This window comes from Thalia democratica, chromosome 4, assembly GCF_965202585.1.
Source record: "Thalia democratica chromosome 4, ktThaDemo2.hap1.1, whole genome shotgun sequence".
NCBI lineage: Eukaryota > Metazoa > Chordata > Thaliacea > Salpida > Salpidae > Thalia > Thalia democratica.
Window position 1 is genome coordinate 39,943,386 of NC_139168.1, and position 18,295 is coordinate 39,961,680.

The following is an 18,295-nucleotide window of genomic DNA, read 5'->3' on the forward strand; positions in this document are numbered from 1 at the left end:
CAAATTAGGTTTATTGTATATTTTTAATTTAAAATACGTTTTTAAATGCTAATCTACCTTTCTATATTTTTAGACTTTGTAAACTTATGTTCCTTGATTAATTGCTGAACATTTAGTTATACCTCAGTATATCAGAATTTTGTTTACAATAAGAGATTAAATATAAGTTCATCCTTATGTGGGCAAAGCTCAAACTAAAAAAAGTTGTAGTAACATAAACAATTTTTATTAAACAATTTTCATATACCTTATACATTTTTGTTCAAAGAAGAAATCAATTACAGCACCAAATGCATATTTTTGTAAGCGACTACAGAAACAAATTTTAGTATATACATCACACCATTTATTAATTATAAACAAATGCTTAATTATAAATTTAATTTGCTAAGTAGAACAGAATATAAATGTTAAGTATCAAGTAAGTCATATTTAAATAAAGATAAAATCTACTTTTTATCAAAATTATTAAAGTTTTTTTACAAGTATTATTATTTTATATAAATTTAAATCCTTTCTTTTCATAGATGTATATTTTTATCTTTTGTTTTCATATTTATAAATAAAGTAAACAAACTGTTAGAAGTTGGAAAGTCTCCAGTCTACTTTTAACTAGAAGCAATATCAAAAAACAGCCTTTATAGTAAGTATATTTGGTACCTCTCGTATCCTTACGATCTCTCTTATCTTTACGCATTTTTTCTGTGGACACAATGTGCGTAAATAAGCGAGAGGTTACTGTAGTTATAAGATAAATGTTATGAAGTATTAATACTTACTTAAAACACGCTAAATAGTTTGATTTAAGCTAAAAAACCAGGAGTTTTGAACAAAAATCACTAAAAAACCTGGAACTTTAAACAGATTTTACATGTTAAGTTGTAATGATATGAAACAAATCTATCATGTAGATAACTTTTTTATCAAAACACATTTAAGTAGCTTTACAGTGTCTTTTCAATGTTGTTATACTATTAAACATAGTTTTTAAACTTAACTTTAAACTAAAAATAGACCCAAAAACATGTACTTTCAAAAACTTAAAAGCAACTCGGGAACCTGGAAGAAAATTATCAAAACCAGTGGCCACCCTGTAATACATTTTATGCTACAGTATAACTATTTTACTAAAATAAATACTCTAATAAAAAAGAAAGTCCCAATACCTCAATTAGGTCGTTGCCTATTCAATATGACTTCTAACATTCTGATAGCTAGTTTTACTTATATTTTTCGTTAAATAATTGGTAGTTTATAAAGGAACGTGTAAGTAGTAAAATATTGATGGTGGATTTAATTATGATGAAAGTTTTAGAGTTATCTTTTAGAATGTTAAAGAGTATTACTTTTATCATGTTCAAACATAAGAGCCTTGCTGTACATGTTTTTTTAATGTTGTCTAACATAAACTTTATTACTAACTTAATTTAGCAGCCTTTTACTGCTGGTAAAATTTTAACTGTATTTGGTTTAAAAACTTTAATATTATTGTTTCGAAGTATGTTATAAAAAGAATAAGTATTGATATAACTTATTGATCTCTATTTAAGTCATAGTAGTCGTTTTTGCACTTAAAAAAGCACATGGTTGCCAAAGATTAAAATTGTTAGACTTTTAGGTTTCTAGTTTATTCTAGGTTTTTTAAATGAGGAGTTTTTTATTACGAAATATAAATATATAAACTGTCTAATATGATATAAAAGCATTGAAAAGATTCTGTAATGCAGGGACGTAGCTTGGTAGGTTTTTGCAAATCTACAGAAACGTATACTAATGTGCGAAAAAACTTGCTTTTATTTCAGCTTGAAAAGACTCTGCTGTCTTAGATTTTATTCATTTATGCTTAATTTTGCCTCCTGAGAGATAATTTTGACATATATGTACTCTTTAGCATTTTTAGTGTCGTAAAATTGAACAAATTAAATACATCCAAATTGTAACATTTAGGGCGTTAAAGCTTTATTTTGTCAAAAAGCTGCAATGCAAAATTGATTCTAAAGGAAGCTGTAGCTTCAAAAATCGAAATCATACAATTTTATGTTACAAAAATTTGCATAACTTGTTGTTACTATTGACTACGTTAAATGCTTGATTTTCAAAACAATATAAATGTTTTTGAGTTAAATATTGATTTTTTATATTTATTTTTAATGAAGGGTAGAACTTTCTAACTTTTATGGGTAGTTTTAAGTATTGGGTACTTGTAATTTCCTCAATTTTGCAAAAGAAAGTACCCAATATTTTGATGATGTCATTAACTTTACTTTGGGTAGTTATTAAGATTTTTGCTGTCTAGGCTTGTGATAAATTCACTTTGTTTATTTTTCTAAATATAAAGATAACTGTATCTGAAATAAAACAATACTAAACATTTCACTATGTTAACGAAATTAAGGAAATATAAATTTTAACCTTGATATTTTTTGTGTAAGTTACAATTTTAAATTCAACCACAAATTAAGCTATTGACTTTGAAAATTTTTCTTTTATAGATTAATAATGACTTTAAATATTCATATTTTATAAAAATTTCATTATTTTACATGTAGAAGTAGTTTAAATATTACAGATTTTTAGATGATTTTTTTTTAAACAATAGATTTTTTTAAATTTTTTTATTTCAAAAGTTCAAGGTTTTTCCAGTTTTTGTTTAAACTGTCAAGTTCCTGGATTCCAGGTGTTTTGGCAACCCTGCTCAAATTTTAAGGAAGTATTCCTTTCAATATTTAAAAAATAGTAAAAGATGACAATTAAAACCTACTGTACTCTCCTATTTTAATGTTTTATATCAAAAATTTGTTTTGGTATAAAAAATCTGTATAAAGATACTTGTAGTTTAGATTAAATTTCATAAAGTGACATCAACTTGTAATAAATGTAATCTACACCCTCCCAGTACCCAAGGTGGCTCCTAAAGTTTTTTTGAAACTTCTTTCAATTTTTCTAAATTTGATATATTTTTTTAAATTCAAGTCTTATTTACTTTTCTAGACAAAATAAGTGATCAGAATTTCAAGTCATTTTAGGATTTTATATAACATTCCAAGATTCCCATAAGCATTTAGGTTTGATGGACACCCTGTTAACTTTATTTCAAACTATAAAAAGGTAGCTTTTATCGAAGTACATAACTCATGTATAATTAGTTCAAAATTTTTTATGAATTAGGTTCATCAATAAACTGTAAAAGAAAAATTTTAAAAATAATTTCTTAAAATTTGTGTTTGAATTTAAAATTGTAACTTTATGTTAAGAAAAAATAATTCTATAATTTTGTTAACATAGGGAAATGTTTAGTATTATTCTATTGTTTTATTTCAGATATGATTATTTTCATATTTTAGAAAATTAAAAAAGTGAATTTGTCATAGGCTTAGACAGCAATTCTGTTTTTTTTACAAGTTTAAGCTTCAAAACTACCCAAAGTAAAGTTAATGACGTCATCAAAATATTTGGTACTTTTTTTTTTTGCAAATTTGCTGCAATTGAAAGTACCCAATATTTAAAACTACCTATAAAAATTCCGTTTAATGAATGTTTTCTTGGTTTACACAAGTGGCAAGGCATAAAGAGTTATAGGGGGTGTGGAGCAAATTAAATTGCCTTGTATACAGTTATCACTCGTACCTCAACATTCCATTTTTGATGTATTAACATAACTGCATTTTTTCAGATTAAATTCAATAACATTATAGGTAGTTTAAATTGCTGTGTTCCCGCTAGGACGTTATCACGAGCTATTTCAGATGTTTTAATTTTTGCAGATTCGTAACTTTTTGAGATAGCTACGTGCCTGCTGTAATGTTACTTTAAGAATGTTTCATATAAAAAATCTAAATGATACAAATAAAGGGTTACATGGCAATTCAAATTCGGACAACTTAAATTCGGACAATTCAAATTCTTAAAAAAATATTTAAAAGACTATATCTCAAAAAGTTATATAAATTTGAAAAAAGTAAAAAATACGTATATAGATCTTATTAATATCTACAAGCTATTTTAATATTTTTTTTCAAAATCTAAAACACTTTTCATGATATTTCAAAATTACTAAAAATAACTATGTTTTTTACTTTATTTAAGCCATATCTCAAAAAATGTTTAATGTATTGCAAAAAGAAAAAAATTACTTGTAGATATTAATATGACCTACATATATATCGTTTATATTTGAAAAATATACATTGATTTTTTATTTGTGGCTGTTTCAATTAATTTATAAGAATTTGAATAGTCGTGCACCCCAAAAAAAAGTTTTTGTTTAGGATAGACTGTTATTCATAAAGAATCGTAATTTAATTATTTTTCGTGTTAAAGTTCTTGGATTTTTAGTGATTTTTGTACAAATTCTAGGATTTTTTTAAAATTTCTCAACTTTCATGTTTTTCTGATTTTTTTCTTGCCTAAACCGTCTAATATAAAAAAAAAACCTTTAAATATAGGAACAAGCTCAGTCCTAAATCGCGCACAACTCCACTCAATCAACTTAAGGTAAAAAAAGTAAAAGGGAAAAATAGATAATAATAATCGACCAAGGGTTATAGTTCAAATAAATAGTAAAAAGAAAAAAAAAAGCGGTGGAAGTTGATTTGGTCGTAAAATAATCGGGTGAGAATTATAAGTATACAGTAAGTATATACACTCTGATATTAATTTAGTAAAAACTAACAAAAAATGGCTTAGTTTTAAACTCCTAGGATAAATTTGCAAAGATTAATTAATATTCTTAATTAAGAAAATAAGGTAAAATATTTAACATTTAACTTTAAAGCTTTGGGTTTTTTATAGAAACAAAAGTTTTAAAATAGTTAATTTTTAATTAAGCACTTTAAAATTTCAATTTTCAAAATTTTTACAAGTTTGGTAATTTTTAATAGTAATATCTGCTAAAAAACATTCTAACTTCTTCTTGAAAAAGTATTGTTGTAAATTAAAACAAATATACATTTTGTGGTAGTGAATTTTTTTGACTTTAGTATTTATGTACTATTACATGAACGCATACTACTTTTTAAAAATAAACTTCAAGTAACACACGTGAGGTACTACAGAATTACAAGATTTTTATTTGATAAAACAGATTATATTTTAAAATTATTTTAACTTATCAATTAAAATGTGGTAATTGTTTTTGTAGATTTTGTTTTTATATTTTATTTATTATTTTTGAAAAACTAGGAAACTGAATTTTATTGGTGAATAATACTATTACTAGTTTTCATTCTTGAATTTTTAATACATTTAGTTGTTGATGTAAAACTTAGTTGATTCTAAAAATCAGTTTTTAAATAAGAAGTTTTGTTTTATTATATAATATTAAATATTAATTTATTTAGGTTTCTTTATTTTATCGTTACGATCACAATATTTTTTTCAAGACATTTTTGTAAGTTTAAAAAATAGCTCTCCCAAAAGAAATAAACTTCAATAAAGGCTTATTTTCATTTTGTAATCTTTTTACGTTTTAGTATTGCAATGTATAAAATATAGTTTATCCAATCATTTAAAGTGTTATACAACTAAAACTAAGACCGTAGCTAATGTTTATCTATAAAACTTAAAACTTTAGTAAATTAAAGAATAATTTTTTTTTTTCAAAACATAATTTTGAATGTCATAGAATAGTTAAGTTCACACTACATGCAACTAAGAATATAGCTTTCAAATATCAGAAAAACCAACTAACAGTCGAGAAACCGACACCAAAGCAACCAACAGTCAAGTAACTTTCAAGTGAGTGCAAACAGAGTTACAAACAAGAGAAGCAGTCAACAACAGCTCAATAATCTCTACAACTCAGCTGCTGGCAGCAACATGCAGACACCATCGTTTTTTCAACCTCCACCACAGTTACAACATTTTCCTTCTACCTTTAATTCTGCACCTGCAACTTTTTTTCAACTCGATCACCACCCACAGACTCGTTTTTTTTCTGCTGCTGACGCGGCTGGTTCAGCTCAGTACCTTTATAATTCTACTCCTGGTTTTCAAGCACACGGTTCTGGAAATGCAGGTGTCAGGCAAAGGTTTCCTATTATAACATCTCAAGGACCACCGCAAGCCATGTATCCGCCATTTGTGAATGAAAATATGTGGCCGATTGTTTCCATACCTGGCAACCAGACGCAAACCAATCAGATAGGTGCTATACCAGAGTTGTACGGTAAGTGATGTATTTCAAAACCTTTCTAAAATGGTCTAGTTAGGGATTTTATATAAGGCTTTAATCTGTTGGTTTTATTAAGCAAAAAAAAAAGCTGCATCATAATATCGTTAATGTTCACTGTTAGTGAAAAATACACTAAATATTATAACTTATAAAAATAAATTTTGAGTATTGAAAAAGTTTAAATATATATTATTTGATCAACTTAAAATTTGTTTTTTAAAAGAAATTAATATCTTGAATAATAACAACAATGCAGGGTTGCCACTCGGTCAGGAAATCAGGAAAAGTCAGGAAAAATTCTAAAAAATGTCAAAAGTCAGTAAAAGTCAGGAAAAAATGGGGGGTTTTGAAAAAATGTCAGGAAAAGTCAGGAAATTTGATAAAATAAAAAAAAAGAGTCAGATTTTGTCAGTTTAAATTTCAGAATTCCTGGTTTTCCAAAGCCTTCAAAATGTAAAAATTAATTAAAAGTACTTTAAAGTCAGAAAAAATTCCAAAATTTTCCTAGAGATTTACAAAAATACTTAATTTTATTTCCAATGCCTTTATCTGGTATAAATTAGTAAAATATCCTTTATAAAACTGCAAAAATTTTCTATTAACATATTGAACAAGTAGCTTACTTGAACAAGCAGATTTTCTAAGCTTTTTAGTATTGATGATCTGTAGCAAGGACACTTTAATATTGAAACTGTGATATATACACAAAAGTTTATCTAGCATAATTTTAGAATCAAAGTGTTTTTTGTTTAAGTTAATAATTGAGTTCTTTATAACTAATCAGTTAGATTAGTATTTTATGTTATTTACCTCTTTATAATTTTTAAATTTAGTGAAATAATAAATTTATAAAATAAGTTATAAGAGAGGTATATGTCAAGATTAAGTTTACTTATTGTTTGTATTTTTGTAGAGAAACTGAAGTTTTTAAAGTATATAAGAGTATATTTATTTGTTACAAATTTTATACTAAATGATAAGATGAAATATTTTATACAACAGATATATAGTTTAGTTTTAAGGTTTCAACTGTAAAGTTTTATTGTTGCTTTAAGATTTTAGTTGTGAAAGTTAATTATTAATTCAAGGTTTTAATTGTAAAAGTTCCTTATATGTCATTTGTTTATCTAGATACATTTATGCTAGTAAATGCTAAAAAATTGTGTCTTTTTTCAGACAAGCTGTGTTTATAAGGTAATAATACAAGTATTTTGCTGATAGAGCTGTTTATTACAAACATCAAATGGATGGTTTAAGTGATGTACTGGAAGTTTGATGATAGAATTTAGCAATAAAAACTGTCGTTTTAAACCTGTATTAAAATAAGATTTAAAGCTTTATTTTAAGTGTTAGTTTATGTATTTTAGAATAGGTTTAATTAAAGAGTTTGATTTAGAAAAGTCAGGAAAATTTTGGTAAAAAGTCAAGAAAAGTCAGGAAATTTTTCTCAGCTTGATCAGTGGCAACCATGACAATGTCAGTATGATTAGCTCAATATTTAAACGTTTTATTTCTTCTTAATTTACCATGCATTAAGTTTGCGACAGTTTCCCATTTACTTGTGTATTTTAAACTATAGTTTTTGAAGTTTTGACAAAGTTATTAATAGTAAAAGTTCAGTATAAAATTAATCAAAATTTCAACAATAATATTTAAAACGATGAAAATTAGGACGAACTATGGTAGCATAAAAACATGAAATAAACAAATATTCAGTAGTATTATAATTAAAGTTAATTGAAAAACAAAGTAGTATTTCCAAAATTATAACTTAATTTTATAGGTGTTCAATCAGCAATGTTTGCTGTTCGTCCGCTCATAAGAAATCCAAATCCTCACCATCTGCAAACTAGTAACTTGCCAAAAAGCATGCCTTCGACTAAACTCTATCAAGCTATAGAAGAATCCTATGACGAATACAAGAACTTAGAAAAAGAGCGTAAAAAGGTATGTCAAAATTTAGAAAGTTGCTTAACTGGTTAATTTTATTAAAAATTTTATGAAATCTTTTTTTTTGTGAGATATGTAGGTTATTCTGTGATTTTTGTAAAACTCGTGGAAATCGTTATTGTAAAAAAAAGTAATTTTTGCAAATGTTTGTAACAGGCTGAGACGGAGTTGGGAAAGGCATTTCCAGGGAGAAGAGTGTCCAGTTCTATGAACACGCCTCTTCCAAGACCCCCTGCAAATCCATCTAGGGTCGACAAGCTCATTACTGATCAGCATCGAGAACACGGCAGGGTTTAATTTTTTTAATTACATAGATATGTGATTAAAAATTACTATCAATTAGTTTTTACATATACTTTTTAAGGCCGTAGGGGGAATAAAACAATTTTTTTTACAAAAGTTAACTTTGGCTTTTATTATGAAAACTTAAAGTACAAACTACAAGCTAGTTTTTATAGAATTCAAAAATATCAATTAACTTTTAAGATATTTTATTTTTTGTAAAAAGTTTCCGATACAAACGTTTGGACCGCAATTTTTTTGGGGTCAATTTTCTCGGAAATTTCAAAATCATTAAAAGTCTATCTCCTCCTTTACTTTTCAAGCAATCTTCTTTAGTTTTTCAGGAAATATTCCTTATACTAAAGGAAATAAAACGTTACTTAAGAATTTTATTTATAAAAAAAAATTATGACAAAAAAATTTACTTATAATTTTTAATTCCAAAGTAACATTTTTTTCTTATTGTATAAAGATTAGACTGTGAAAGTTTGAAGAAGATTGCTTGAAAAATGTAGTAGGAGATAGATTTTAAATAAATGTAGGAGAAGATAGATCTTTTTTCGCTGTTTTAGTTTTCCCCTCCCATAAGGAACCTATTATGCGGCCTGACTTTGACCTGTCATATCTCAAACAATATTTTGAATTTTTTTAAGCGGTTAAAAGCAACTTGAACCTTAGTAAAAACTCTATAAAATAAGATCAACTTGTAAAAAACATGGTTAACCCCCCTATGGCCTTAATTAGTAACATCTGTATAAACAGATAAAACAGTATATGTTATTTATTTTATATTTATAATTTTCTGTACTAGTATCTACATAAGTTATTAAAAAAGAAGGTTCCTTAGCAATTTTGCAAACATTGACTCTTTTATGAAACTAAAAGTATGTATTAAAAACAAGTTACTATTAGATGTTGTAAATTTTGTAGGAAGTTTCGTGCACAAACATATGTAATTTTTTTATATTCAAATTTTTTGGATATTTTATATTTCACTTAATGTTCATCTACTTTTTTGTATTTTGAGCTAAAAACTTTAAGTTTTTAGGAAATAGTTCTCTAATAACACGTTTACAACATAGTTTAATGAAAGGAAGTAGTTAAGTCAATTTCCTTGTATCTGTCAACTATTTTAGTTGAGTTTTTGCTTTGCCAGAATATACATTTATTAATAAAAAGAAAGTAAGTTGAATGGTGGCAGTGCAAGTTACCAAATGTAGAAACTCATAAACTATAACAACAGACTTCGTTGCTTCTTTTGCTAACAAAAATTAAATATTGATTATGATAAATAAATTAATCGCCACGCTAAAACAAGATCTTGTCAAAAAATTCAGTTGATCTTATAAACGTTAATATAAATTTAGGAATATTTCAGTGGTTTATTTACAAAGTATATAAATCATAGATGAAAAATTAATGAAAATTGTAACTATGGAAACTACGAACATGTTTAAACTATTGTAAGGTCTCTTATTCTCGATTAGAGTTTAAATTATTTCTCTGAAATTATCAACTGGGGCACGCAGAGTTTTCTAAGTTCATTTAGTAAATTTATTAAGAAAGAGATGTCTTTAAATCATTACCACATAGATTAGTAATAAAAGAGACATTTGCTTTTAACATAGTCCACATTGAAAATCCATTTATATCAAATCAGGCAAAGTAGAAGACCATATTTACTTCAACAAAATCTTAGGAAATAACGTTTGCACCAAACTTAAATTTTTATTGAGGTAGGGGATGGTTCCCAATTTCGTTTGAAGGTGAAAGGCTAATGTTTTGTCAGCTAAAAGCATAAAATGCGAGTGTGAGAAAAATCATCAACATTTATCTCAAGCTGCTTCTCTGCAACATGAAAAAGAAACAATACTTCAAAACTGTCTGAAAGCGAAAAAGACCAAAGAAAATATTTTTCATAAATATTTGAACGCTGGCGCGGCAGAGTGATAATTTTTTCTAATAACTCTTCACAATTGAGGCTTCTGTTAAGAATCATGATGACAGAGTGTACACAAAATCTTCAACAGTCATTGGGAAATCCGTAAGTATACTCTACCGCTGTTTACACAATCTTAAATATAATAAGTCACATCTGTTTTTTTTGGAACAGGGGTTAAGATAAACACAGCCATCTACATTAAAAGTGTTTTTTTACAGCTTTTGAAAATGTAAAAATAGTTTCTAATACCAGTTTTTATCTAATCTTCATTTTCTATTTCATTTCTTCCTTATTCTTTCCTAGACTTCTTTAATCATCGTTTTTGATCATCAGTGGGTGAACTTGCACCCCTAAGACGGTTTTCAGATGTACCAAGCTCCTATGTTTTGTTAACAACATAGTAAATTAGAAGCTTCGCTATTTTCAAGATCTTAATAATTTATGAGTTTGTCCTTCCCGCGCGATGAAGCTGAACTGTTGCTTCTTTTTTGCTCACTTTTAGAGGTTATAATAAATTTTCTGAAAAAATAAAGATAACTAGTTTTACTAGATGTTTCTTTTAATTTGAAAGAGATAAAAAGATGGTATTTAATTAGTATTCAATCTTTAATCAAATGAAAATATAAGAATTTTTGGTTTACCCTGTATATTAGTTTTGCTAGCCTGCTTATCACTTTAGTGTATCAAAGTATTGCAAAAATTTAATTTCCTTGTATATTAGTAATTTTTAAGCATCACAAGCTTTTAAAAATGTTTCACAGTTTTAAAGTATTTGAATTAAGTTATTTAACAAAAACTATAGGTAATGGCACTGATAGACCGAATGGCACATCTTTTAGAAGGGCCGATGCATACTACAGTAAACACGTTGCTGGAAGAACATTACCAACGAATTAGAGAAGTCGAAGCTAAGAGGAGAGATGAAATGAGCTCAAGACAGTCCAGTCTTCCAGGTTCCCCAATGTTACCCACTGATAATGATATAGGTGTCCTTTTTTAATAGTTTCTGAGCACAAAATATTCCAATATAAAACCAATTTATAAAAAAGTTAAGAGCTGTAATATATTTCGAGTTATTGTTTTTAGATAACCTTTGAAATTTATTCATTTTACAAAAGTTTTATATAAACATTTTTATTTTAGAACGGTTAATGGTTGCATTGGCCGAAGCACTGAAAAATTTGACCAAGTCAACAAAAAGGTCTAGAACTGCTCTATGGGCAGCTTTGCAGATAACACTAGATTCAAAAACTGTTAAACAACAGGTTTGGTTTTTTGTATATTAATAACAGTTAGTGTGATATTAAATCATATTTTTTATTTCAAACTAACAATATTTTAATAATGATTAAATATGTCAGGATTGCCTCACACATAAGATAACCCTGACTAGTTTGAGATTTTTTAAAAACTTGGGTCAACTCAGGCTAGGTTATATCAAGGTTATACTTTTTTGAAAAACTTAAGCTGACTAAGGCTTGTTTGGTTTTTTCGCAAAACTCAAGCTAGTTTGAATTCTTTTCCTAAATCCCAGGATAGTTGTTGAAAATAAACTGTGTTTTTAATAACCACTTTTGTTAATATTTTGGTGATTTAGATATTAAAGGTTTTTTACAATTTTAAAGTTTTATAAACGTGACTGACTTTTTTGCCTCATAAGTGCCAACCTTGACATGTTTTACTACTAAAATACTTGTATTTCAAAACTAAATTTTTAAAAAATTTGTATAAAATCATATAGATAGTAAATAAAACAAGTTGCATTAGTTAAGTTTTAAAAATTGTTACAATATTTAAGCTTTATTTTTCAAGATAAGGAAGTTTAAAAATTTTATAGTGGTTTTTTGTATTTGTCTTATCAGCAGAATGCTAATAGTTAAAATATTAAATGCAGTTTTTATTTATTTTAGGAAGCTGATTCTGCGATGATGACAGAAAACAACTAAATCTGTATTTATATTTGCTTCAAAATATTTATATGACAACTAAAATAATGCCTTAACTTTTCTTTGATTAGCTTTTAATGAGTATTATTAAAATTTAGTGAGTACTGCTTTTAATTTTTTTTTATTACTGTTTTTGAAAAGAGCTTATGTTATACTCTTTGCCTTTACTTGTTTTAACTGACTATTTGTTACATTGCGCAATTTGAAAGTAAATTATAATTTTAGCCTAGCTTTTTATAAGTGAGCATTACAATTGTGTTGGCTCCTAATATAATTGTCTTTAATGCTAAGTACCATTGTTAAAGTTTTTTGTTAAAGTTTGTTGAAATTTCCATTTAAATCACTACTTAGTGTTGTTAGTTTGTTGCTTTAATTAGAGTTGAGGATTATAGTTGTTCAGATATTAAGTTGTTAGATTTTTTTGCTTTTTGATTGGTCCATGATTCGCACTTGTTGTACACATACTCATACTAAAGTCTCTTGTTTATAAGTAAGCAAATTTGTACATATTTTTTGACGTTTAAATTTGTTGAAGCATCAAACGGAATGTTTTTAAACTGTTTTTACGGCTTTATTAAGTTTTTACTTTAATTTAAAGAGGTTTGTATAACACTTTAATTGTTAAATTTTATAAAATATATTTTATTTACCTATAATGTTAAATATTACATTTTATAGCTTAGTTTTTGAAATACATGTTTATAATTAATTCAAGTATATTTATTTTTTACATGTTTTTAAAAACTTATATTTTAATTTTTTATTTAAAATAAGCTAAAAGTTGCATTACGGAAAAAATGTTTTGTAGTTTTTCAAAATTTTGTGGAAATAATTGCACAAATTATTTATTTTCTATAGACTTGCAAGCTTTATTCATACAAAATTTATTAACATATGTTTTTACTTTACATAAGTTTTATCTCGTGTAGAATTTAGCGCTAAAATATTACCTAATAAAATTTTTCATTAAAATAAATGCTAACTCTTAATTTTTCAGCAAAAAATTAATTTTCAACTTTATGCTTAAAATGGAAACAAAATGAAAGTTGTGCACTTTGTCGTAATTAACTAACATGTTATTGTTTAATTTGTTTAGTCCAAGTAAAAAGTTCTTGATTTTTTAATATGAGTCGCCTATAATTTATAAGCTTACATTTTCAAAACAATCACATTAAATGAATTTAAATTCTTTTGTTCGTTGTATTATAAGAAAATTTGTAAATCGTTTAGTGTTGTACTGTACGAAGTTTTGTAAATGAATCATGGACCCTAAGATTTCTGATTAAGCATGCCCAAAATAAGGTTTTTTTGTTATATTTCAAGTTTTATTTAAATATTTTTGTTCTAAAAGTTATACATTTGCATTAAATGAAATTACTCAAATATTTGTCATGTTTTGTTTTTGTTAATTGTTTATTTATAATATAAAAAACTTACTCGAAAATAATTAAACATCCAATAATTTATTTTTAGATAAAGTAGATTTTGCTAAAACTTTGTTATGATGGTTACTTAGTTCATTCAAAACATATCAACAAATAAGTTTTGTATCTATAAAGCCTTTAATTAGTTGTTTCAATAATAACATATATAAACGTTTAATTTTAAGCAGATGTCTGAAATGTTGTAATAAAAAATTTATAACTTACAGTAACCTCTCGCATCTTTACGTACTCGTGACCTTACGCACTTTCGTCTAGTTACGCATTTTGGAATTCTAAAAAGTTAAAAAGAAAATTTTTTGTTTTAATATTGTACAAATTAGGTTTATTGTATATTTTTAATTTAAAATACGTTTTTAAATGCTAATCTACCTTTCTATATTTTTAGACTTTGTAAACTTATGTTCCTTGATTAATTGCTGAACATTTAGTTATACCTCAGTATATCAGAATTTTGTTTACAATAAGAGATTAAATATAAGTTCATCCTTATGTGGGCAAAGCTCAAACTAAAAAAAGTTGTAGTAACATAAACAATTTTTATTAAACAATTTTCATATACCTTATACATTTTTGTTCAAAGAAGAAATCAATTACAGCACCAAATGCATATTTTTGTAAGCGACTACAGAAACAAATTTTAGTATATACATCACACCATTTATTAATTATAAACAAATGCTTAATTATAAATTTAATTTGCTAAGTAGAACAGAATATAAATGTTAAGTATCAAGTAAGTCATATTTAAATAAAGATAAAATCTACTTTTTATCAAAATTATTAAAGTTTTTTTACAAGTATTATTATTTTATATAAATTTAAATCCTTTCTTTTCATAGATGTATATTTTTATCTTTTGTTTTCATATTTATAAATAAAGTAAACAAACTGTTAGAAGTTGGAAAGTCTCCAGTCTACTTTTAACTAGAAGCAATATCAAAAAACAGCCTTTATAGTAAGTATATTTGGTACCTCTCGTATCCTTACGATCTCTCTTATCTTTACGCATTTTTTCTGTGGACACAATGTGCGTAAATAAGCGAGAGGTTACTGTAGTTATAAGATAAATGTTATGAAGTATTAATACTTACTTAAAACACGCTAAATAGTTTGATTTAAGCTAAAAAACCAGGAGTTTTGAACAAAAATCACTAAAAAACCTGGAACTTTAAACAGATTTTACATGTTAAGTTGTAATGATATGAAACAAATCTATCATGTAGATAACTTTTTTATCAAAACACATTTAAGTAGCTTTACAGTGTCTTTTCAATGTTGTTATACTATTAAACATAGTTTTTAAACTTAACTTTAAACTAAAAATAGACCCAAAAACATGTACTTTCAAAAACTTAAAAGCAACTCGGGAACCTGGAAGAAAATTATCAAAACCAGTGGCCACCCTGTAATACATTTTATGCTACAGTATAACTATTTTACTAAAATAAATACTCTAATAAAAAAGAAAGTCCCAATACCTCAATTAGGTCGTTGCCTATTCAATATGACTTCTAACATTCTGATAGCTAGTTTTACTTATATTTTTCGTTAAATAATTGGTAGTTTATAAAGGAACGTGTAAGTAGTAAAATATTGATGGTGGATTTAATTATGATGAAAGTTTTAGAGTTATCTTTTAGAATGTTAAAGAGTATTACTTTTATCATGTTCAAACATAAGAGCCTTGCTGTACATGTTTTTTTAATGTTGTCTAACATAAACTTTATTACTAACTTAATTTAGCAGCCTTTTACTGCTGGTAAAATTTTAACTGTATTTGGTTTAAAAACTTTAATATTATTGTTTCGAAGTATGTTATAAAAAGAATAAGTATTGATATAACTTATTGATCTCTATTTAAGTCATAGTAGTCGTTTTTGCACTTAAAAAAGCACATGGTTGCCAAAGATTAAAATTGTTAGACTTTTAGGTTTCTAGTTTATTCTAGGTTTTTTAAATGAGGAGTTTTTTATTACGAAATATAAATATATAAACTGTCTAATATGATATAAAAGCATTGAAAAGATTCTGTAATGCAGGGACGTAGCTTGGTAGGTTTTTGCAAATCTACAGAAACGTATACTAATGTGCGAAAAAACTTGCTTTTATTTCAGCTTGAAAAGACTCTGCTGTCTTAGATTTTATTCATTTATGCTTAATTTTGCCTCCTGAGAGATAATTTTGACATATATGTACTCTTTAGCATTTTTAGTGTCGTAAAATTGAACAAATTAAATACATCCAAATTGTAACATTTAGGGCGTTAAAGCTTTATTTTGTCAAAAAGCTGCAATGCAAAATTGATTCTAAAGGAAGCTGTAGCTTCAAAAATCGAAATCATACAATTTTATGTTACAAAAATTTGCATAACTTGTTGTTACTATTGACTACGTTAAATGCTTGATTTTCAAAACAATATAAATGTTTTTGAGTTAAATATTGATTTTTTATATTTATTTTTAATGAAGGGTAGAACTTTCTAACTTTTATGGGTAGTTTTAAGTATTGGGTACTTGTAATTTCCTCAATTTTGCAAAAGAAAGTACCCAATATTTTGATGATGTCATTAACTTTACTTTGGGTAGTTATTAAGATTTTTGCTGTCTAGGCTTGTGATAAATTCACTTTGTTTATTTTTCTAAATATAAAGATAACTGTATCTGAAATAAAACAATACTAAACATTTCACTATGTTAACGAAATTAAGGAAATATAAATTTTAACCTTGATATTTTTTGTGTAAGTTACAATTTTAAATTCAACCACAAATTAAGCTATTGACTTTGAAAATTTTTCTTTTATAGATTAATAATGACTTTAAATATTCATATTTTATAAAAATTTCATTATTTTACATGTAGAAGTAGTTTAAATATTACAGATTTTTAGATGATTTTTTTTTAAACAATAGATTTTTTTAAATTTTTTTATTTCAAAAGTTCAAGGTTTTTCCAGTTTTTGTTTAAACTGTCAAGTTCCTGGATTCCAGGTGTTTTGGCAACCCTGCTCAAATTTTAAGGAAGTATTCCTTTCAATATTTAAAAAATAGTAAAAGATGACAATTAAAACCTACTGTACTCTCCTATTTTAATGTTTTATATCAAAAATTTGTTTTGGTATAAAAAATCTGTATAAAGATACTTGTAGTTTAGATTAAATTTCATAAAGTGACATCAACTTGTAATAAATGTAATCTACACCCTCCCAGTACCCAAGGTGGCTCCTAAAGTTTTTTTGAAACTTCTTTCAATTTTTCTAAATTTGATATATTTTTTTAAATTCAAGTCTTATTTACTTTTCTAGACAAAATAAGTGATCAGAATTTCAAGTCATTTTAGGATTTTATATAACATTCCAAGATTCCCATAAGCATTTAGGTTTGATGGACACCCTGTTAACTTTATTTCAAACTATAAAAAGGTAGCTTTTATCGAAGTACATAACTCATGTATAATTAGTTCAAAATTTTTTATGAATTAGGTTCATCAATAAACTGTAAAAGAAAAATTTTAAAAATAATTTCTTAAAATTTGTGTTTGAATTTAAAATTGTAACTTTATGTTAAGAAAAAATAATTCTATAATTTTGTTAACATAGGGAAATGTTTAGTATTATTCTATTGTTTTATTTCAGATATGATTATTTTCATATTTTAGAAAATTAAAAAAGTGAATTTGTCATAGGCTTAGACAGCAATTCTGTTTTTTTTACAAGTTTAAGCTTCAAAACTACCCAAAGTAAAGTTAATGACGTCATCAAAATATTTGGTACTTTTTTTTTTTGCAAATTTGCTGCAATTGAAAGTACCCAATATTTAAAACTACCTATAAAAATTCCGTTTAATGAATGTTTTCTTGGTTTACACAAGTGGCAAGGCATAAAGAGTTATAGGGGGTGTGGAGCAAATTAAATTGCCTTGTATACAGTTATCACTCGTACCTCAACATTCCATTTTTGATGTATTAACATAACTGCATTTTTTCAGATTAAATTCAATAACATTATAGGTAGTTTAAATTGCTGTGTTCCCGCTAGGACGTTATCACGAGCTATTTCAGATGTTTTAATTTTTGCAGATTCGTAACTTTTTGAGATAGCTACGTGCCTGCTGTAATGTTACTTTAAGAATGTTTCATATAAAAAATCTAAATGATACAAATAAAGGGTTACATGGCAATTCAAATTCGGACAACTTAAATTCGGACAATTCAAATTCTTAAAAAAATATTTAAAAGACTATATCTCAAAAAGTTATATAAATTTGAAAAAAGTAAAAAATACGTATATAGATCTTATTAATATCTACAAGCTATTTTAATATTTTTTTTCAAAATCTAAAACACTTTTCATGATATTTCAAAATTACTAAAAATAACTATGTTTTTTACTTTATTTAAGCCATATCTCAAAAAATGTTTAATGTATTGCAAAAAGAAAAAAATTACTTGTAGATATTAATATGACCTACATATATATCGTTTATATTTGAAAAATATACATTGATTTTTTATTTGTGGCTGTTTCAATTAATTTATAAGAATTTGAATAGTCGTGCACC

The 18,295-nt window shown here is 25.8% G+C and overlaps 1 protein-coding gene across 1 annotated transcript; it reads left to right on the plus strand.

Moving 5' to 3' along the window:
• The first annotated feature begins 5,695 nt into the window (after window positions 1–5,695).
• On the plus strand, window positions 5,696–12,935 carry LOC145834695 (uncharacterized). The gene is made up of 6 exons (XM_082942191.1): window positions 5,696–6,166; window positions 7,956–8,119; window positions 8,279–8,413; window positions 11,149–11,332; window positions 11,490–11,611; window positions 12,257–12,935. The coding sequence occupies exons 1-6, from the start codon at window positions 5,818–5,820 to the stop codon at window positions 12,290–12,292; spliced, it is 990 nt and encodes a 329-aa protein (XP_082798317.1). The 5' UTR covers window positions 5,696–5,817; the 3' UTR covers window positions 12,293–12,935.
• Window positions 12,936–18,295: the final 5,360 nt, after the last annotated feature.